We start from the raw sequence: 23,823 nt of genomic DNA, 5'->3' as shown, positions 1-23,823 counted from the left end.
AGGCGTCCGGAGAAAAGCCGCGGAGCACGGGGGCAGCGGGACAGCCCAGATGCGCTGCGGCTGTCCTGCTGCCCGCGTGCTCCGCGGCTTTGCTCCCCGTCTCCCTGGTCTGCTGGTCTAACACCTAATGTTCCTTTTCCTGTTAAACTCAGGCCCAAATTGGCTAGCACCTTGATCTGCATACCTACAATCAACATTAACATACTTTTCTTCTTCCTCTTAAAAGACAAACAGAATTCCTTCAACTTATTCAATTATTACAGTACAATTCATCTTTCTCTTACAGTATAATTCTTTCTACTTTCACACACCTTAGTCTTGAAAGTGCCATTGGACTCCTTGTTTTTGCTGAAACAGACTAACACGACTACCTCTCTGAAACATTGTTCGTGATGTTACTTAGATGGAACAAGGTGTATCCTAGGCAGTCCTAGGTCTAGTCTTTGCTCATTTAATGGCATCTCTGCAATTTCCTGCAAGCAGGACCCAGAAGATAACTTTTATTTCCCTGTGATCCAGCCTTTCAATCTGATCCAAATGGACCAGGTCCTCTTCTTGATAGGGACAGAATCCACAGTTTTGTCCTGAAGAATGCAAGAATAGTTATCTGCTTATCTCAGTAATAGAAAGGAGGACTTATTGTTAATTTTCCCCTCATCTCCTTTCTTATCCTTTACCTCTGTATGGATTTTGTCTAAATTTGGTGGAGGAATTTGATTTGGCAGAGGAACTACTGTATGTGAGAGAAAATGTTTTAGTTAGCTGCCAACTAAGTAACCATTTTCCTAAATGGCAGAAATACTTAACTAGAAGCTGGGGTTTGTAAGCTGATTTTTTTTCCTGCATTTGGAAGTTAACAGGCATAACAACAAGTCCTATTAAAGCAGGAGAGAAATCCCAGGCACTCTAGGTCATGCTAAGAATGGTGTGTGCTCAAAGGAACATCAAATCTGTACACCAATGCAGAGCATCAAAGTGAATGCCACATGGTATGTGATATGGAAAAATTGGCACCCTGAAGAGCTCATATACTTCCCAGGAGAGATGTGGCAAGGTAGAATCACATACCTTAGGGGTTGAGCCGCTCGAAGATTTTCCCACAGACCAATTTTGTGTCAGAAAATGCTGAGTTAGTGACATCAAAATATTCTGAAGGATTACCTGCCCAGAAATTTTAGAAAATTCCATTTAGGTTCTTCTGAAACTGAAAATTTTCCATGGAAAAATTTCCCTTTCTGATTTTGTTCCAATTTATAATGAAAATTCTTTCAGAAAGGCAAATTTTCCATGGGATAGAAATTCAAATTCCTGCCCACTCTATCTAGGAAATCCTAAATTTTCTATTGGCTTTATATTAGATTAAAATATACAGGCACATGCATACTTGCTTGGAAATTAACTTTAATAGTCTGATATTTGGAGGCCTCACCAGGTTGGTACTCAATGTGGTATGCATTGTACAATTCCAATAAATGACAGTTCTTGCTTCTGAGGATTTACAAGCTGAATGCCAATATATGTAAGCAATCTGTGTGTGTACCAGATGAGAAGTGAATGAACTGCAGTGTGGCCTGTTAGCTTCATATTGCAGTTAGGTGACAGTTTGTGAAGGTTTGCGGCTGCCCAGGTTGAAAATGTTTGTGATGTATGCTGGATGATTGTAAGAGGATTTATGGTTCATAATTAGAGCTGTTGGAAGCACAGGGACAGAGTTAAAGGTTTTTTCCCCTGCAATGTAATATTTTATATTTTAATATTTGTATATATTAAGAGATTGTATGAAATGTGAAGATGTTCTAATATTTATATTTTTTTTACTTCTAAATGCTTAGCTTTTTCTATTTCCAACCACATAGCTTTACATATTTTTAACTAAAAAATAGCTTTTGTCCTTGAAACTGTATATTTTTAAATAGTTTACTCTTCATACTTAAAGGTTTAGTACTTTTCAATATTAAGTATTAATCATCTGAAAAAGAAGCATATGTTCTTTGTCTTAACTTAATTGCATTACTGTTCTCAGAACACTAGCTTAAGATTCTATGGATTCCATTAAGCGTCTTTATTCAGCTTGAATAGTAAGAATAGTATATTGAATCCTTTAAATGATACAGAAATGGCAATGAACAAAGCAGTTCACCTTTTAATTCTCATACATTTTGTTTGCACAAAAGCTGTAATTTAGTTTTCCATCTCATATGCTTTCATAAATATTTCCCTATTATATTTTTGACAGAAAGATTATTACCCCTTTTACGAAGAAAACTAGTAAGTTTTGACAATACTTTTGTATCAGATATTGCTTTGAAAAACTGGACACGCAATAGCAAGATGAGCCATACAACACTGAATATAGAAACACCTTTATTAGTTTGTGGGCATTAACTGTAAGGCGGTTGAAAAATATTTGTTAGAATTTATGGTCTAAGAATGTAAGTCTTATGAATATTGTACGCTTTCCTGTCAGCTTGTCTTTTTATATTTATATATAACTTTTTTCATTTTCCTTTTTTACAGAATGGGTTGCTTGTGTGAGATCCACCTTCCTGGTTTTGTGTTACCTGCACGATGTGAAGAATGTTCTACAACTTCATGATTTAGCAACTGGTGCACATCTCAAGACTTTTCCTTTGGAACTCGGCAGCATTGTGGGATACAGTGGCCAAAAAAAGGACACTGAAATATTTTATCAGTTTACATCCTTTTTATCTCCGGGTAAGGTTCTTTATTTTCTCAGGTGTTATCCTTTTACAAGAGACCTGCCCAATTGATCTTTAGTTCAGGAGGCACTGTACACATAATGTGATAGAATTATGGCTTGATCTTCAGAGAGACAGAAAAAGGTGCTTTCCTCTAAATAGCGTGTAGTTGTTTGGACTGAGCATTTAAAAATATTAATGGAGAGGGATCTTATGGGTCTACAATGAGTTAATACTTTGGAGAGCTAAGTTCAGAAAGTATTAGAGACTTCTCTGGAAGACTGAAACTTCTTGCTCGTTCTTCCCTCTTAAAGAAAGGAATTAGTGTTGCTCTCATAGTAGGCTGTATAAATTTGCTTTGAGCAGATGTGTACTTTCATGTGAAAGTAGACCAGATAATACTTTTTGACTATCCCATAGGTACCTAATAAACTGTCCCAGAGTTTAAAGCTAAAATGCTTTAAAGCACCTAATATGACCTTATGTGTATAACAAGCCACCAATAATACTCAGCACTTGAACACTAAATCCAACAACCAAAGTTAGATCAAAGTACAACAGCCATCAGGAAACCAAACTATCGTGTGCCACACAGGTAGCGAATAAGAGGGATTGTGATGCACCAAAGCTCAAGGCCACTTCAATGATGGAGAATTGTATAAATGAGAGAGGCACAGAGGATTTGTGCATACCACCCGCGTTTCCTGCTGCAACAAATGGCAGTGACCTTGCATTCTTTTTGCCAATCTGTCCTGGGGGGAAATTCCATACTAGTCCTATATATGGGGATTACTTAAACCCTGAGCATGTGAGCAAGAACCATCCATCCAAATACTTTACCCAACAACCAGTGTTAGCTCAAAGTATGACAACCCTCAGGAAACCAAACTATTCTGTGCCACTCAAGTAGTAAATAGAAGGGATCCCCCAAAAGTTATCAAGCACTCACAACTTCCATCAAAGGGCTCATTATCTCTGAAATTCAGGTCATTAGTACAGCCTAGAGAATGAGCAGCTTGATACTAAAACAAGGGTATGCTTTCCAGTCATATGTAGTGGAGAAAGAAGCATTTCTCTTCTTTGGGTGGTCTGTGAAGGGCTACTGACCCAAACATCTTTCTTCTGAATAACACAAAATCAAGTAGTTGGATCTGGAGAAACAGTTAAACTTCATAATTTTGCCACTTATCCCAGTTTCTTCTCTGCACCTGTTGAAGAAATACATGGAGCACTCAGTGGCATTCTGATTACCTCTCACTAGTGGCAGTTTATAGTTGGCCTGAGAGAACTTATTCCAAAAACAGTTTGTGTGTGACAGGCCCTACACTCCACAGTGCTACAAAGACCCTCCAGTTTTGTCTGAAGTTGTGGCTTGTACTCTCTCTGTTGTTGGCTGCTGAAATTCCATTGTAGAATAACTGCTACTTTTAAATCCATGATTGAGTGCCCAAGCAAACTAAAACGTTCCCCTGCAGCTTTGTGTGTGTTACCATTTCTGATGTCTGATTTGTGTCCATTTATCCTTTGTTGTAGAGACTGTCCAGTTTGGCCAATAAACATGGCGGAGGATTATTGCTGGCATATATCATGTTAGAGGATGTGCCACTGTATGAACCCCTGATGTTGTGGGTTTATGTGGATAGGTCCTGTGATGATGTCACTTGTATAGATAGATGTGTGGACAGAGTTGGCGGTGGGGTTTGTTGCAGGGGTAGGTTCCTGGGTGAGTATATCTGAGGTGTGACATATGGCTGCTGGAAAGGATTTGTTTCCAGTCGAGGGAGTTGTCTGTAGGCAAGGATTGGCCAGTGTCCCAAGGCCTGTGAGAGTGAGAGATCGTTTTCCACTGTAGATTGTCAATGATGTGCTGGAGGGATTTAAGCTGGGGGCTGTAGGTGATAACCAGTGGTGTTCTGTTCTTTTCCTTGTTGGACTCTGTCAATCTGTTTCTTCACTTCCCCAGGTGGGAATTTAAGTTTTAAGAATGCCTGATAAAGATCTTGTAGGTGTTTGTCTCTGTCTGTGGGATTGGAGCAAATCCGATTGTATTTTAGGGTTTGGCTGTAAACAGTTGATTGTGCGAAGTGTTCTGGATAGAAGCCAGAGGCATGTAGGTAAGAGTAATGGTCCGTAGGTTTCCACTATATAGTGGTGTTAATGTGGCCATCATTTAACTGTACTGTAGTGTCAAGGAAGTGGCTCTCTTGTGCTGACTGGTCCAGGCTAGGGTTGATGGTGGTGTGGAAATTGTGGAAATCCACATGGAATTCTTCAAGGATCTCCTTGTGAGTCCATATGATGATGATGTCAGCAATGTAGCATATGTAGAAAAAGAGTCTTAGGGGGTGAGGGCTGAGGAAATGTTGTTTGAGGACAGCCATAAAAATGTTGGCATATTATGGGGCCATGAGGGTGCCAGTGGAAGTGTCACTGACTTAAAGATATAAGTTGTCCCCAAATTGGAAATATATATATTCTGCAAGGGATCCTTGCTGTATATACCTGACTTGAACAATGAAGTATAACTTTCACACAGACAAAGCACGTGCTTCAATAAAAGACAGTGTGTGTACAGTTGTTTGGGAGGAGTGGACTTCCTTAGCCTGGGAAGAAGTCAAGTACTGGTCTTTTTCATTTAAAAAACCGAAACATCTGGAATGGAGCAGGGCTAGTTTGAAAAAGGTATCATTTCCATCTAAAAGTAAAGACCTTTCAGTTCGGGTTTGCTGTCAAAAATGGGCTGTTTCCTCTTCTAATACCCTGAGAATCATTTTTTAATTTTGTCATCCAAAGTCTCCCTACATTTTACACTAGAGGAAGAAAATTAATCTACAAAATATGAACTGTTTTCTTAAAGTAAGTTTTTTGTTTGTTTCAAGCATAAAAATAGAGGCAGGGAAGACTGTATCTCTAGATTGGAACTGATCTGAATCTAGGTTCTCAACATGAGTAATAGTGTTGGGAATGTTGATTGAGTGTGGAGCCACACAGGGAAAACCTACCAGCTTCAACCAAAAAGTTCATGTATGTAAAATCTTAAAGTTGCAGCAAGAGACAGAAGAACAAGGCTGAGTATAAGATGGGGAAGGATGACAAGTGCAGAATGGGATGACTCATCTTGAGTGTTAATAGAAGCAAAGTCCCAACAGGCCTGTAAGATTCTGCTAAGCAAAACCATGTGTCCAGTTATTTCTGCAAGAGCCTGTTGTTACCTTGTGAAATAAAAAAAGCCCCTTTGTCCCAGTGTAAAATAAAAGGGTTCAGAGTAGATGCAAAATTGATCATAGTGATAGCCAGAGAAAGTGGGAGAGAAATATGGCTAGTTTGAGATTTTGTAAGTAAATTATATAATTTAAGGGTTTGGGTTTTTTTTTTTTAAGATTTCTTGCTGATTTGCTTTTCTGAGCTCGCTGCTGTTTAAATGGTCCTTGCTTTTTTACTTCTTCTGCTACTGCGTGTTAATACAATACAGGTCCAGAAATATCTGTTGTCCAGAGTGATTAGTTAGCCAGATGTCCACTTTTCATGGGTGTGGCCAAGTTTCCCATGATCGCATACTGTTTGTTTACAGCCACCAGTCCTAACTCTAAGTGTTCTGTGTTGTTCTTTAGCTCTAATTTGCTCCATATGTTCTCTAACTGCCCAGTAAGCAGTGAAAGTGTTGGTAGTGATGCTAGAAAATATTGACCTCCCGTGGTGTGGAAAATTCTCTTGTTCGGAACCAGTCAGGACCCGAGGATGCCGGACTAGAGAGTTTCAACATGTACTATGTTTAGTACATGTTGAACTAACTTGAGTTAAGAAATAGTTAGATTTTCTTGCTGGTACTTAACTCCTAGGTTTGTGTCCTTTTGATCATCTACTATAATGAGGGGTGGTACTTGGTCCTGCTGTGTAGGCAGGGGACTGGACTCGATGACCTTTCGAGGTCCCTTCCAGTTCTAGGAGATAGGCAGTCTCCATTAATGTATTTAATTTATTTATTTTATTCTTGTATTATTTCCTATTTGCTGATGGGTAAGGAGATTATGTACTGAAGGTTTGTTAGATACAAATTCACGTTGTATTAGTGTACTGTGCTCAGAGCAGCCAAGAGAATCTGCAAGCTGGCTGTATGCATCTTATTTTTGGCAATGTTGTCAAGTCATTCAGTATAGCGATAGATGGGGAATCTGGGCTAACCTTACTTTTGTTCCACTTTACTGGCTCTGTGGTACAGTTGCACTCTCAGCCTCTAGTATTTAGACTCCAGCACTGAGCAGTTCAATGTTGATGACATTGTACCTATTAGAGAAAAGAAATCATAAAAAAAGCTGTAAATCTTGGTACCTAATCCAGTAAAGAGAATCTAAATCTTGTTCTCTCACTCTCACATTGTTTATTTTCTCTTTAATCTTCATCTAAATTTGAAATGGCAGAGAACTCTTATTCCCTATTAAGTGGCTTTGTCACCTATCCCGTGTTTCTTCCAGATTTTGACAGTGTGTTCCGTCCTGCAAGCCTTCCCTGAAGGATATTGACTATTGGCTGTTGAAATTATGTTTATTTTTATCACACTCAGATTCCCAACCAAAACGGAGGCCCCATTTTGTCAGAGACTGTACAAATATATGTTAAGACTCTGTTCTGATAAGCATACAATCTGAATAGACAATGGGTGAGAGAAAGGAAGTACTATAACCCCCTCTGCCCTCTTCATAAACGTGCAGTGGATAGAGAGCTGCTCCTCAAAAAGGGGTGTTGCCGCAGGTATTCTGTCACTGTGCCATAGATGTTTCAGAAGGCATTCTGCTTCCCTGAGTGGAATGCCTCCATTCCCTCTGCAGTAATGTAGATCTGTCCCAATCACACCCTAAAAACGAGTTTTAAGACTACCAGCGTCATCACAGTCATGCGCTTAAGCATTTGTAATTCTACTCATATGAGTAATGGTTGAGTAAAATTATTCATGTGCTTAAGCATTTGCAGGATCAGGCCCTAAGTGAATGTATTAGGCCAAATTCTCTTCAGCTACATTGTTATTATCTATATTAACACACTATGTTTCCAAGTAGACTTCTAAATATTTCCATTATCTGAATTTTATTCAATTTGTCATTCCAGCTTTTTATCATGTATACTGAATAAAAAGCAGCATAACATTTTTTTCTTCCATATAGTTCATTGGCACTATTCTAACTTTGAATGTTTAGAATGGGCAGCAATAATTGTTCTTTGCCTACAAAAAAAGGCTCTGAATTCTTCAGTGAAGAAGTGCACGTCAGTTAAGTGTAAGAATATATTAAGGCTGCTTTATTACCCTGATGGGTTAACTTTGCCATTTGTTTCAATCTGTCATGACTTCTAATCCAATGTCTTTTTAATGATGCCTGTGCACTTAATTGACAAACTTGAATTCTGTTGTTTCAGGAATTATTTACCATTGTGATCTGACGAAAGAAGAATTGGAGCCAAGAGTTTTCCGGGAGGTGACTGTGAAAGGATTTGATCCTTCTCTTTATCAAACAGTTCAGGTAATAAACACATGAACTTTTTTACCTTGTAATAATCACTTGTGAAGCAAGCTAAAAAAAGCTGCAGCTAAATGAGGGCAAGATCACTTTCAAAGAATTCCTGTGTTAATTGTCAACATCAGAAATTGTAGAGCTTTGGGGCAGGACCTTTTTTGGATAAATTTAATGAATGCCATGCAAGTAAGAGAGAGACCCAAGCATGAGTCTTATTGTGTTGTGAATTTTAAAGGTGTAGTAGTGTGTTGCATCAGTCTCAGTGATGTAATTGCTTTCCATACCCTATGCAGTTCTTCCACTTCACTTAGTACTGTCACCCATGTAAACTCTTTTGGCTTTTTGGTTGGAGGCTATTTTTTTGTTTGTTTGTACAGCACCTAGCACAAAGGGCTCCTGAGCATTAACATGTTACAGATAATAAAAAGATACGTACAACATTTGGATTCTGACAAGCTAATTCCTACAGTTCCAATCCAAGAATGGCCCAGTATCTAGTCTCTGGTGGCTATTACCAGAGGCTTCAGAGGGACTGAACAGAACAGGGTGATTATTGCATAATCCATCCTCTATTGTCCAGTCCAAGCTTATGACAATTAGAGGTTTATGGACACCCAGAACATGGGATTCTGTACCTATTGCAGGGTGGTCCTTCCTTCACCAGGAGAGTAGGGTCCCGTGTCCCTGGGCTATCTGAGCGCGCAGCATGCCCCGCGTAACCGGTAAACCACCGATAATCTGGCCTCTCCCCTCAGGGCTGGATGACCTGATTGCCAGAGGCAATAAAACAAAGTCAATCACCGGCCCCTTAAGACAGGTCTGGACAGCCTAATGGCTAGAGTCTTTATTTTGATGACTTCTCTAATCTACCTTAGCATTTCATAGTCACTATTACTGTCCTTCGATAGTGTGGACAGGCAGTCCATCTGGATCATCATGCAACATTATGGTGTTCCAGGCAAACTGATTACCATCATTAAGGAACTGTATGAAGAATACTCTTGCCAGGTTATCCATGATGGAAAATTGTCAGAAAAATTCCAGGTCACAACAGGTATACACCAAGGCTGCTTTCTTTCACCATTACTCTTCCTAATTGTCCTAGACTGGGTCACAAAAACAGCATATGCTGACTCAGGAAGGGGACTCCAATGGACTCAGACTAGGAAACTTGAAGATCTAGAGTTTGCAGATGACTTAGCCCTGCTTGCAGACAAATTAGAGCACTGCAAGAAGTAGATCAGTGTGTATACTTGGGGAGTGTTATTAGCAAGAATGGAGGAACTGAAGAGGACATCAGTGCAAGAATAAGAAAGGCGCAACAAGGTTTTCCCATACTACGACTAGTCTGGGGTACAAGAGCCATTCCAATAAGAACTAAACTACGTATTTTCAATTCCAATGTGAAATCAGTGCTGCTGTATGGCTCAGAGACGTGGCGCATTGTCCAGAGCAACACTAAAAGAATTCAGACATTTGTCAATAAATGCCTTAGACACATTCTCCAGCTAAAGTGGTACGATAGCATGCCAAATGAAAGCTTGTGGACCAGAACAAATCAGAAACCCATGGAGGTCCAGATTAAGAAAAGAAAATGGCAATGGGCAGGGCACATTCTAAGTAAGGACTGTGAGGATTGTATCACAAGACAAGTGTTAGAATGGAATCCAAAGGGAAAGAGGAAAAGGGGACGTCCCAAACAAACATGGTGATGAAGCTGCCTGGATGAAGTAAAAGCAGCTGGCTTAACATGAGATCAAATCAAGACTATCGCTAAGGATCACAAGAAATGGAGAATGGAGCCCCTATGCTCTATTAGGAGCCCAAAGGACTAATAGATAGATAGATTACTGTCCTGGTCTGGTGGTTGATAATAGATCCCTACTGTTACATTCTTATTAGAGCAGGGCTATGGAACACGTTGATTCATTTAAGATTATTACTTCATTTGATTCTAAATTTTCTTTCACATATAGTGCCACTCCCCCACCCACACAACCTGTTCTGTCCTTCCGATATATTTTGTACCCTAGAATGATTGTGTTCCATTGATTGTCCTCACTCCACCAGGTTTCTGTGATGCCTATTATATCAGTATCCTCCTTTAACACGAGGCACTCTAGTTCACCCATCTTATTTTTTAGACTTCTAGCATTTGTGTACAAGCACTTTAGAAACTTGTCACTGTTTGTTTATCTGCCCTTTTCTGGTGTGTCAGATTCTTTTTATGTGAATGTTTTTCGTCTGATCTGGCCCATAGTTTATCCTCTTCCATCCTCTTCTCCTGACTAAAACCTAGAGAATCTCTATCAATAGACTCTTCTCTAAGAGACCTCTCTGTCCAATCCACGTGCTCCTCTGCACCAATCGGCTTTCCCCCATCTCTTAGTTTAAAAACTGCTCTGCGACCTTTTTAATGTTAAGTACCAGCAGTCTCGATCCACTTTGGTTTAGGTGAAGCCCATCCTTCCTGTATAGGCTCCCCCTATCCCAAAAGTTTCCCCAGTTCCTTGTAAAGCTAAACCCCTCCTCCCTACACCATCGTTTCATCCACGTATTGAGACTCTGAAGCTCTGCCTGCCTACCTGGTCCTGCGTGTGAAACTGGAAGCATTTCTGAGAGTGCCACCATAGAGGTCTTGGATTTCAGTCTCTTTCCTAGCAGCCTAAATTTGGCCTTCCCCTGAGTTTCCTGCCAGAGTAGTGTCACAATTCCATAGCCTGTTCCATAGGCTATTCTCTTCCCAGATGTCTTCCGAAGTCTCCCAGGAATTCTGAAGAGTGATGGCTTTGCTCACTGGATGTTAATCATGCACTCACCTTCTATATTGAAAGGGCTACACTTTTTTGCAAATCCATGCACTCTGTAGCAGTAGCAGAAAGGATGAAAGGGCTCCTGTTAGCCCAGTTATCCTGAATAACTGCCTGTATTCAAGCTTGCTATGAGCCAGCAAATGTCTTGCCACCAGCTATCCTAACCACTCACTCCATGAGGGTGCAGACTTCTTCAGCAGCATTCCTACCACAAGTGCCAATCCAAGACATCTGCAGGGCTACAACATGGTCATCCGTGCATTCCTCTGCATCCCATTATGCCCTGAACCAGCAGGCTCACCAATGACACCATGTTTGGAAGAATAGTTTTGCAGTCAGCATGTGCATGAACTCTGAGTCCACCCTCTGAGATACTGCTTATAAGTCACCAAATATGGAATGGGTATCAGCAAGCACTCAGAGAAGAAAAACTGTTACTACCTTTCCATAAATGTTAAAAATGAGTAGTCCTGTAGCACTTTAGAAACTAACTAACTAACTAACTAACTAACTATATCTATATCTATATCTATATCTATAAAGTCAAGCTATGTTGCTCATAGCCATTCCACAACCCAGCTTCCTGTCCCTCAGTCAGAGTTGTCTAGCAAGAAGGAAAGGAGAGAGTGCGTGGCCGACAGTGCCCCTTATAGTGGCTTGTGAGTGCCATAGCTCCAGAGGGCTCTAGAGTTGGCCTGACAGATCCCACTGAAGGAAATATAGCTGGTAATGGTGCATGCAGCATGCACACACTTAATATGGAATAGACATGAGCAAAACATCTTGGCGGGAAAAATGTTAGTTACAGAAGGATAATAATTTTTTTCATCTATGTCTCAGATAATTCTGTTTTTTACTATAATTTCAACTAGTTTTCCTGGTGGTGAAATTAGACTTTCTGGTGTGTAATTGTCAGGATTGCCTCTGGAGCCTTTTTTTTTTCCCCCAATCAGCATTCTATCAGTTGTCCTCCAGTCATGTGGTACAGATGCCGATTTAAGTGATAGGTTTCATAACACAATTTAACATACAGATAAGATACTATATCTCTGCACAAGGCTGTTGTAAATAACCTCATTCATCTCTGATTGCATCTGTAGATAGACAGCTGAGCAAAGGCCAGTTTGTCAAAGACGTAATCATCGAAAATTTATTTCTTGGTTTAAATTCATCAGGGAGGCTGCTATTTCTGTCTCTCTCACGCACACGCAGCCTTTCTCTGGAGAAGTTTTAGGGTCAGTCAAACATATTGTCTGACCCGCTAACCAATTAAGGCCACCCCCGCGCCTCCCCCACCTTCACTCTCTGCCATTTAAGTGGTTAACTGGTCAAACAATGTTTAACTGGTTAGCCAGTTCAATGGGATTTTACATTCGTAACTTCAATGTGTCTGATGTATTGTACATTTAACTCTCAAATTCATTTGAAATTGCTCCTATAAAATTGCACCTATATATTTAATTGCATTAGGTTCATTTACAGCTGTGCCACAAGCCCTGCCAAAATATTGTTGCACTGACCCTGAAGCTTCCCCAGAGAAAGCCTAAATCACAGTGTCCCAGCCTATCTATGCCCCCACTGTACATTCAGGGAAGGGAGTATGGTGTGTTAGGGCTGCTCTCCAAGATGAAGTGGAGCTGCACTGGAGCTAAACTAAGGTCCTTTTACAGTTACACACACACACACCCTTCCTGCTTAGAGGGGGAAGAGAGTAGATGACCCACAAAGATTGGGGGGGGGGGGAGAGGGAGAGAGAGAGAGAAGCGAAATTACAATATTGTTCCTCCTTTTACTCCTGTGCCCTACGCTCTTGGCTATGATCAAGGCAATTGAAAAGGAGAAACTGATAATGGATGCAAGGAAAAGTAGTTGTGTAGAAAATCTTCAGGTTGAGGTTAATTACTTCATCATATATAACATTGTATAAGAACTTCAGTTTTGTTACTGTGATTTATATCAAAATTGCTGGGTGCTGAAAGAGAGAACACAGAAAACTTGTTGCGGGGGGGGAAGAGTTGGACTAAGCTTCTGAACTGAGGGATGTCCTTTTTACATTTATTCTCTTCCACTTAAATGAACACACACATCTTTGGGGTTCCTAGATTTATTTACACATAACTGAGTAGAAGTGTTAGAAATGAAATGTGTGCGCACACGTCCCTGAACTGAAATTTTTAAGATGCCAATTTTGTATGCTTTTGGGCACTTTCAGTACTGTATTGTATGGATATTTAGCACAAGACACTCTATGACTGCAAAAAAACCCTCCTCACACTACTAAACTATGCAGCATATCAAAATATATTCTACATCCTTTGGTTAAAGCATGTATTAAATATTGTTCATAATCTTTAAATAATGCTTCCTGGTAGGTGGGAAGGAGTTAGATAATGTCATCATGTGATATTTTACAGGGAGTTTTGGTAATTTTGATTTAGGAACAGAAACATTTGCACAATTTTGTTTTACAGAGCAACATATAAGTACAATTTATCATAGGATGTTTACTGCATAAATAACTCAAATGCTCCATTAACTGAAGATCATGAATTTTATTTTTATGAATGTGCCAACTGTATACCTCATGGTGATACTTAATCATTGATAAACAGGCTGCTGTCCTGTCTCAGAATTAACCTACTTTTATGCTGGGGTGCAAAATTCCAGATGTTGAAATTTTTATCACAAAGCAAGTTGTTTGGATCCTCTTACTATTCTTTCAATATCTTCCAAAATGTTTAAATAGTTCAGGATTACAAAAGAGTAAAAGAACTGTGAAATTCATAGCACACCTTCGTTTGACTTAAAATCAGCTGCCATTTTTTACATTGTAACAATAAATGGCCAGGTGGAGTGTGGGCAGGATTAATTGTATCCTGTATCTATTATAAAGCCTATCTTTGTAGAAATTTAGCAGCACAATGAGTTATTTCATTGTTCAGCCCCCCGTTGAGACCTGAGTTCAGATATGGGTAGTTAACAAATGAAAATGAGGTTTCTGTCATTCTACTTAGAGATTTTTCTACACCATGCCGGTTGGCACAATACATGCCTGTGCTTTAGGGAAGTTTTAAAACTAAAATGATCAGTCAGAATTGAGGTTGATTGGCAGAGTTGTGGGATAAATGTGTGCCCCACACCTGCCAACATTATTCCTGGATCTTGCCATTACTATTGAAACATCAGTTTATCATCATTAAATTTACTCAATACAGTTTTTAAAAACATTCTTATTCAGAGGCATGTATGGGGTGGGAGAGAGCCTCCCTCTCTCCCCTCCCCTCTACCCCTAATAATCAGCAGGGGCACAGAACTCCTCCAAACCTCAGACCGCAGAAGGGAAGAGCGAATGAGCTCTTCCATCACTGGGGCCGTGACAGGGGCACAGATTGTGCCCCTCCAAAGGCTGCCAATTCTTTATTCCTGCCTATGCCCCTGTCCTTGTTGGTTGGTGTCCTATCGAGTCCTTATCTTTTGGATCTGCCTTGAAAAATATCAGCTTTCAGTATAATTTTTTTTCAGAGTGGATGTGAAGAAGGATGTATTGTTATTTCGTCTTTTCCTTAGCACAGATGAATGGCTCCCAGGAGTTAGAGAGAACTTTCAATGGCTCTGTCATCTCAGCTAAGATATAATACTCTCAGTGTAAAAGACAAAAGGCACCTTCCTCAAATGAGTGTCTTTAGGAAGCAAAAATAAAGAACACCCCTCTTTCTCTCCTCAGTAAATAAATAACTCTGTACTGTTTTCAATCCCCTTTATCCTTCCCTGTCCCCCTTCTCTGTAACACAACAATGACTATATGTACCTTTTAAGGCATGAGCAGAGAATGATTAAGTTTGAAGAATTATACCTTATTGTGCTATATTATTAGTTCTGTGGATGCCTGGGGTTGGTTTGATTCCTCACGATTTAACTATAAAAGCTTGCATTTTAATATTAGGGCAAAACAAGTCAGTCTGTTCCTGTGTTCTTCAGGTTTACTGCTTTTAGTTCCTCTTGACTTCCCAATTCAGAAAGATAAAACATTTAGTCAACCCTTGTTTTGTGTAAAAATTGATGTTTTTTTTAATGCCTGCCGCTGTATGGCAGCTTGGTGCCCCATCCAGTTGTGTTCATCATGCAAGTTGCTATGTTAGTTGCTTCAGTTTCTGTTAGAATTCAAAGAAGAACACAGGAGGTTTCAGCTTAGATCTCTTCCTGTGATTTGGCAGTGGCTGTTTGTTGGCATCAAGACAACAAACACTTCTTCTGCTCTGGAGGACGTTAACAAATTCATATTGACAACTCTAGCACTATTGACTTATATGCCTTCTGACTTCAATATGGATAGAAACTTCTTACTCCACTAACATGTGAATATGGCCAACTCCACTTTAATCTGCCATTGATTTCTCTAATTGCAGCTAGGTGGAGAGTGCACTGTTCCAGTTTTAGGATCCTTTATTTTTTAAGCTCTAGTAAAATATTTTAAAGGGTAACAGGTCTTTGAAGCCACGCTGAACTTCTTTTAAGAGGCACTCCCTCACTATGAAGAACTGTAAAGCTAGAAAGGAAGTTCTTGAAAAGCATCCATAAAATTAAATGGAGGATTTTGTTTAGTGGTCTCACAAATGTTTTGGGCTTTGAATCCGACACTTAATTAGATGAGAGATGCTGGATCTCCTCCCATAAAAATTGTCAAGGATTAGAACAGCCCTGTGTAGCATATTTTAAATAATTAACAGTCGAAATTCTAGTTTGTTGGCACTTAAAATATTTATACTAATAAGTAGATCATCTTGTTCTAGATTGGTACATGGCATTGTAGGTTATTACATTAGTTTTCCCCTCTAGAGATCCAGTTCAAATGCAAGTTGAAGTACCAAATTAAGGTGGTTGTGGTGGTTTCTCATCCTAGTATTTATTTGTGTAATTTCTCTACTACATAGTTTAGGATGATTGACAGTGTTTACTTAATAGGAGGTGGAGTAGTGAAAATGCTTCAGGTCAAGACTAAGGTATGTAGCACAATTATAAGTTGGAATTTATTATTTTACATAGCACCAATTTACCAATTGGTTTACCAATTCCACCCTCTTAATTATAGTGTTTCTTTTTGGTTTAAGATGCAGAGAAATAAGACTGAGAGAAGTAGGAGTCTTCAGACACAATGGACTTAAAATAAATGCTCATTTTCTCCTTTGTGACTTGCACTTTCAAAACTTTTTGCTTTAAACTACTTTTTATTTTTTTTACTCCTACTGCTAATGAAGAGGAATGGCACATTTGATCCCGGTTCATATGCCTTTGTTTCACTTAGAATTTCTTACACAGAGCTAAAATAATATAAATGTGTTCCAATCCATAACCATTGATCCTTGCATATGTGAATCACTTACTGCATGTAACTGGAATCAATTTTAATGGGAGTTTAAAGGATTGAATTTATAGCCTTAAATGTGTTTAAACTGCTACACAACTACTGGCAAAAGTGAGTGTTACAGTAAATGGGTGAATATAATTTTGCTGTCGGGGAAAAAATATAAGCCATAATTAGGACCCCACTCTTGTTTTGAAAGGCAGTGTGTATTTAAGCCCCATTTAACTCAGTGGCTTGGGTGTGGAGTTTGATTATGGATAGAGACAAATTATAATGAGAAACATCTTTTCTACAAAAAAAATCACTTCTTTCTTGTCAACTTTTTAAATAGATCACTGAAGGGTTATTTTTCCCCCTTCTGTCTCATAACTTTCATAAACACTCACCCCTAAGTTTGGTTAGTAATTAACCATTAACACATTACTGGTTGAGTTGACTCCATTAGTCACAAAACTGGGAGAATCTCAGTGGGAGTTTACTTCCAACTTTCCTACTGTCTTTTCTCGAAAGATCCCGAAGTACTTTTCAAAGCCAGAGAAGTGTGATTAACTTCATTTTATAGATGGAGAAACAAAATTATAGATATGTGACACACAGTAATCACTGGCTGATCTAGGAATAGATCCCTAGTCACTATTCCCTGGTATAACTACAAGAATATGCTGTTTCCCTATGTATTAATTCAGCAAATTGAGTCGTTTTAAAGACTTGTATTTTGTGTTTAGAAGTAAAGCCAATTATATATATAACCAATTATTATAAAGTCTGTTCTACTATCAGCATAGCATAACATTTCAGAACCAATACAAAAACAAAGCTCTTTAATATAAATATATTAACATTCAGTCACTATGTGTCAGAGGGGTAACCATGTTAGTCTGTAACTTTAAAAACAAGTAGTCATTTGGCACCTTTTGAGACTTAACAAATTTTTTTGTCCTACTTGTTTTTAATATTACAGACTAACTCGGCTACCTCTCTGAGAAAAATATATATAGTACCATGAACTTTCATGGACAAAATCCACTTCTTCAGATGAGCTCGAGTCAATCTGGATGTGTTTATAAAATTTAGATGAGCAATAACATTTCACATATATAGAGCTCTATCCTTTGCTTGCTGAAGTTTATAATAGCACTCTCATTCAGGAGGGGAGGATCAGGCACATACTCTCTAATAAAACAAATAAACTTTATATTTTTTTCCTGAACTGATTCTTCAGTCCTTCTTCAAACACAAGTGCCATTGAAATGAGAGTGTTTTACTCAGGTCTCTCTTTCATGAAAGAAAGAAAAAAACCCTGGCAAAATATGTCACTTGTTCTTATGCCCATATTTTTCTGTATTTTATTTGGATCAGTAGAATAAATTAAACTATAAAACTTCCTTGTGCTTACATGTCAGCTTTGTTCAAAAAAGTACCAGTTTTTTGGACGTGGTCAGTTCCCCTGCCCATTCATTTTTCTGCTGAGCCTATACAATGGTGCTAAATTGCTATAACAGTTTTGTGACATCTCTCTGTAAAATTGAGATCTCCAGCCTTATTTTGCATAGCTGGCAAAATGTTGTTAGATAACCCAAGCTGTCTTTTATCATTGACATAAGCCAAATTCAAACCACTGCTGTAGAAGGGAAAGGCACTGTATCACTAATCCCTTGTGACATCCAGCCTCTTTGGAAAGCTGATGCTGAGTTTATTGACTTTTTTTAGTGCTACATTAAAGGCGCTGTACAAATCTACTAAATAGTACTAAGTAATGTTAGGTCCCCAAAGAATCAGGAAAGAGTAATATACACAGAAAAGTCTATTACGTCTCTTTCAGCAACAGACTCAGAAAGCTTATAGTTCTGACATTACATCTGATTTGGAGAGCGACAGCAATTACGTTTGGCAGTGAAGCTCACATTTCTTGTATTTGTCCCAAGCTTGCATAATACGATGAGTTCCCTGCTGTAATGGGCATGTGATATTTAATGTGTAGTTTACATAGGAGTCTGTCTTTAATGCTGAATAATACTCTATATAAGCAGTTTCTAAACATGGCTGAGGTTAAAAGGGACCAATGTGTATTCCAGAATTTTGAGAGAGAGAGAGAAGTATCTTGGAATTTCTTTGTTTGCCAGTCCAGTGAAAGATAGCACTTTTCTGTTTCCTTTTCCAATCTTGTGTTTTCACTGCACATTGGATTTCTTGCATCTCTCTCTGTTTCTGGCCATTTTGTTTCATGCATAAAAACTATATTATTTTATTTTAAAAACTAAGTGTCTTCTCTTTGTAATAAATCATGGTTTGAGGGAGAATAAAAGAAGAGAGAAAAGGGGAGACATTTTTTCTCATTCCCAGTTCTTCCAAGAATGAGATTTCTTTCCTTTTCTTACTGCTTCAGGGCAGCATCAAAATGCTGTTCATAGATTCCAAAGCCACAAGGGACCATTATGATCATCTAGTCTGAACTTCTGTCTAACATAGGCCATAAAACTTCCTTAAAGTAATTCCTAGGACAGATCTTTTGGGAAAAAATTCACTCTTGATTTAAAAATGGTCAGTGTCAGAGAATTCACCGCAACCCTTGATTAAATTGTTCAAATAGTTAATTACTCTGCCTCTTAAAGATATTATACCTTATTTCTAGTCTGAACTTGTGTAACTTCAGCTTCCAGCTATTGGATCGTGTTACTGCTTTTTCTGCTAGACAGAAGAACCCATTATTAAATACTTGTTCCCCATGTAGGTATTTATAATAAGGCTATAATAAGGACATCTTCTCTTTATTAAGCTAAACGGATAGATTCAAGGAGCTAAACGGATAGACTCGAGGTTTTGTAATCCTTTAGTCATTTTCACAGTTCTTCTCTGAACCCTCTTCAGTTTATTAACTTCCTTGGATTGTGGGACACCAGAGCAGGGCACAATGTTCCAGCAGTTGCCTGTTGCAGATGCCATTGCCGTATTTGATTCTTGAGTCTCCCACTAGGGCATCTGTTAATTATTACGGGGCAGGAGGGATTATAATCTTCTCCACAGTACAGTAAGTGTTCCCTATAAACTGAGAGATAGATGCCACCCAACTGATTAGCAGAGCACTCACAGCTAGGTTTGGTTTCTACTGGTGGTGTACAGATGCACATACAGATGTACATAAAATGTATTCTGCCCATGCATGGGAACATTGAGTACCATACCCTATTTAAACCACTATGTAGTATACAGAATCTCTGCTATAGCAGAATATTCCAGTAGCCTCCCAGAGAACTAAAAAACAAACATTGCTCAAAGGTAGTTAGTTTTTTTTTCTTTGTTTCAGGTACAAATCTACATGCATCAGGCCTCTCAGACACTTCAATAGCAATTAGTAAATGATTGGGGTTTGACATGCAGCTGATAAAATGATGTTTAAGGTCATTATAATGACAGCAGCTGAGAGAGGATGAAATTAAAATAATTCCAGTGCCCAGATCAGTCATGGATACGATTTTGTCACAGTAAAAGTAGGCAAAATTCATCAGGCTGTCATAGTAAAAATGTACAAAATCAGGGTATGATCACTGAGCCTGGAGCCCTGCCATGGGCAGGTGGAGGAAACAGGGCTGAAAAACTCTGAGAGATCTGTTAGGTGACAGAATCTATGACCTCCATAAACAAGTTAAACCCTTAGTGATGCATCTGATGAAGTGGGTCTTTTCCCACAAAAGCTTATGCTCCAATACATCTGTTAGTCTATAAGGTGCCTTGTCCCTTAGTCATAGGCTCCTAAACAGGAAGAACACATGATGGCCCTGAAAGAGTAAATCACAGTTGACTGGGGGGTCAGCATGTATAAGAGCCCTGAAATTCTGTTGGCGGTTTAACAACAATACAGTGGTAATAGAAAGAGAGTCAAGAGCATAGGCTAATTAGAGAAGTTTATAACGTGCATTTATACATATTCCTATAAAATACAAATGAACTTAATATATATTGGGTCATCCTGCAAAAGTCCTACTTGCCCAGGCCAGAAAAAAAATTTTTTTGATCGGCAAGTCATTTTGTATTTTATAACTAATTATGATCTTGATAGACAGAGGCAATTAAAGACGGATTAATGGCTCCTTGATGAGAAGTTACAGACTAGTGTTAACAAACCTTACAGACCCATTTAAAATAACTAGTATGGCTACTAAGCTATGCATACTTATGGTGACCCCAAGAAGTTTACTGAGACTGCATAACTGTAAATTATCAGATTCACAATCCTTTTTGGTCAATTTCAGACATGGGATTTTTTTTTAAATCATAAAGTGAATGATTTTAGCTATTTGCATCTGAAATTTCTTGATTCTGTAATTGATGGGGTCCTGACCGAAAAAGTTGTAGAAGTAATGGTGGGAGGAGCGGTCTGAGGTTATTGGGGGGGAGTACTGCTACCCTTATTTCTGCACTGCTGCTCATGGTGGAGCTGCCTTCAGGGCTAAGCAGCTGGAGAACAGCAGCTTGTGGATGGGAGCCCAGCTCTAAAGAAAGAGCTACCACCAACAGCAGTGAAAAAATAAGGATGGCCTGGAATGGCATTGCCCTACTTACTTTTGCACTGCTGCCTGGAGAGCTGGGCCCTTAGTCAGCATCTCCAACCGTCTAGCTATGCAGATCTGAAAGCAGCAGTGCAGAAGTAAGGATGAGAGTCAGTGTTTTTTGCAAGCCTTGCAGTTATGCAGCCACTCAGGGAAAATTCAGATGCCACCTAGTAGAGCACCCACAGCTAGGTTTTTGTTTCTACTGGTGATGCCCATTTGCGCATTCCTCGGTGATTGGAGTTGCCTGAGTGCACATGAAAATGTATTCTGCACGTGGATGGAAAAAATCCGCACATGTAGGGATGTTAAATTTAGATTAACTGGCTAATCGAATAGTCAATGCAATTTGCATTGACTATTCGATTAGTCTATAAGTATCAGCTTTTGAAGTGTAAAACAGCCTTCAAAGGTAAAAGCGCTGTGGGTATCACAGGGTCAGCAGGACTCAGAATCCCCAGCTGACCCCAGGCTCTACGTGGCGCTGCTGCTTTGAAATGCCGCATGCAGCCTGGGGCCAGCTAGGAGTCCAGTCCCTAGCTGGCCCCAGGCTGCACATGGTGTTTGAAAGCAGCAGACCCTGGGTTTCACACGGTGCTGCCACTTTGAAGCACCGCCTTTCTCTCCTTCTCCTCCCCCTTGCTGCTTCTTTTTGAGAGGCAGCAAGGGTTGGGAAAGAGACTAGTCATTCACATCCCTATGCACATGGATGGAAAAGATTAGAGGGGACACTGGTGGCAATACCATGATTCTCCCCCCCCCTTAAAATAACCTTGTGATCCCCCTGAAACTTCCTTTTAAGTCAGAACCCTCAGTTTGAGAAGTTCTGTGCTCTCCCTGTGAAATCAGTACAGTAAAAGCAAATTTGGTAGAGTCCTAAATGTGAGTCAAAGGAGAGGAAGGGAACTCATGGGGAGGAGATGACTGCTTACTAAGAAAGAAGTAAATGTGGTTAATCCTTAACTTTGGCATAGAAAAAAATGCACAGTATAACAAATTAATTAACATGATAAATTCATGTTGTGATAGTCTTGAAAATAAAACCTTTCAACCTTCATGATTTTCTTGCTTGCTTGGAGGTAGGGTGGAGAGCGTATATCAAAGGGAAACTATTCAAACTCCTTTTCTCAGTAGCTTGTTGATTTTCTTGATGCAATAAACAAAATAACCTAAGTTTTTATACTATGAGTACAATGGTAGTTCATGTTAACACATTTACAATGACAACAGCAAAGGCGAATTAGGTCAGTAGCAAGTTATCAAAGCTAGTCTTTTCTCATTAAAAGAGTAGAACTGAGTTACATATTCTCATTCACTGGTCAAAAGACATGACAGGTAAACCTCAGAAAGTTTGGACTTGGCTTTTGGATAAACATCCAAAAATTCAAGTATATCCCCATTTCATGAATCTGTGGAGAAACTGCTAGAAATTTTGTGAAACTAGGCTTTCTTCTCATTACATCCTTATTGCTTCTGTGTTAGAACGTGGCAAAAAAAATCAGGCACAAAATACTTATTTTAAAGTATTTGAATATTTCAGTACCTTTTTAAAAATGGTTTGTTTGAAAAAATGATCAAAGTTGACAGTTATCTGTTTCCACCACCACTCCCCCACAGTGCAGTTCAATCATTTAATTACAAGAGTTTGGGGGGGGGGAGTTGTTTTTCATTTTTCCTTGCTTGTTAGTTAACTGTCTTTAAGACAGTGTTCACTGATGAGAATTATTAAAGATATTCTAGTTAGCATATTTACTTGGGATTTCTGTCAACATATAAACACATCCCATAGGTATTTAGAGTATAATATCTTTACTTAGATTAATTATTTCTGCTTTGTCCTTGAGACATTTCATGGAAATTTATGGGCAAGGGGAAGCCTGTTGGAAGTATCATTAGCATTCATAACAACCAGTGTTTGAACTGCTAAGATGAATGACAGCAAGAAATAGAAGATCTTCATAGTCCTGGACTGCTGTTCTCCCAGATGGAAGAAAATACATTTTTCATTTTTAAGCTAATATATGAACTAGCATCAAAGGTGACTGTGTGTGGTAATCAATGGTAACTGTTTCCAGTAGGAAAGACTGATGTAAAGTGGGATTCCTCATTAAAAGTCATTGCCTATTTGAAAAGACTGCTAAATGCAGAGGAGTTTCAAAAGTAAGGATATGTCTAGACTACAGTTAAAAGCCCACTGCTGACCCACATCATCTGATTTAGGTTAGTGGGGCTTGAGCTGAGAGGCTGTTAATGCCCAAGACCTGCAAGCCCAAGACTGCTCACATGGAAACCATAGATTTTTGACTTAGTCTGGAGAGAGAGGCCAGGACCCCTGAAATCAAGGGTTGCTTCACTTGAAATATTCCCCAGGTTTCCCCTCCACACTTGAATATTTATTGAACTCCATTAGCACTCAGTTCTGGAAGCTAAACTACCCAGATATCTGTTGAGTACTGTACTATCGTTTTTTTTCTTTAGTGCTTTAACAGTTTTGGGAATTTAGACGTGACTCTTTTGCAATGTTGTTTGCAGACTGACCAAGGAAGAGATCCCTGTTGATTAACCATTATGTCCACAGCATCATGACATATTTTTTAAAAGGTTGCCATTCTTTTTAGTTTTTGTTTTTCCTTAGCCCCAAAACTATTACAGCTCTGGGTCACTGTACTTTTTGAGATTTGTATTATCAGACCAAAGAGGCAGAAGTTCTATTGTGGTGGTGGTGGTCTGCGAAGTAGGCTGTAAACTGATACTGTTACTACGATGTATTATTTTATGAGTATCTCCAATGCTATTTTTCCTAAATATTGCTACAGCAGTATTACAGGATGTCGTCATTCTTATTCTTTTCTCCTTTCTGTTGTTTGTTGGATTACATTTCTTCAGGGTCATCCC

The 23,823-nt window shown here is 39.0% G+C and overlaps 1 protein-coding gene across 1 annotated transcript in view; it reads left to right on the top strand.

Moving 5' to 3' along the window:
- PREP (prolyl endopeptidase) overlaps positions 1–23,823 on the top strand; it is a 167,821-nt gene that overhangs the window by 92,549 nt on the left and 51,449 nt on the right. The window contains exons 9-10 of the mRNA XM_006118459.4: positions 2,518–2,715; positions 8,109–8,212. Coding sequence (XP_006118521.1) covers positions 2,518–2,715; positions 8,109–8,212 — 302 coding nt within the window. The remainder of the gene's footprint in view (positions 1–2,517; positions 2,716–8,108; positions 8,213–23,823) is intronic.

The sequence above is a fragment of the Pelodiscus sinensis genome, chromosome 3 (assembly GCF_049634645.1).
Source record: "Pelodiscus sinensis isolate JC-2024 chromosome 3, ASM4963464v1, whole genome shotgun sequence".
Taxonomy (NCBI): domain Eukaryota; kingdom Metazoa; phylum Chordata; order Testudines; family Trionychidae; genus Pelodiscus; species Pelodiscus sinensis.
The sequence above is the reverse complement of the archived record's forward strand: the minus strand, read 5'-3'. Positions and strand labels throughout refer to the sequence as shown.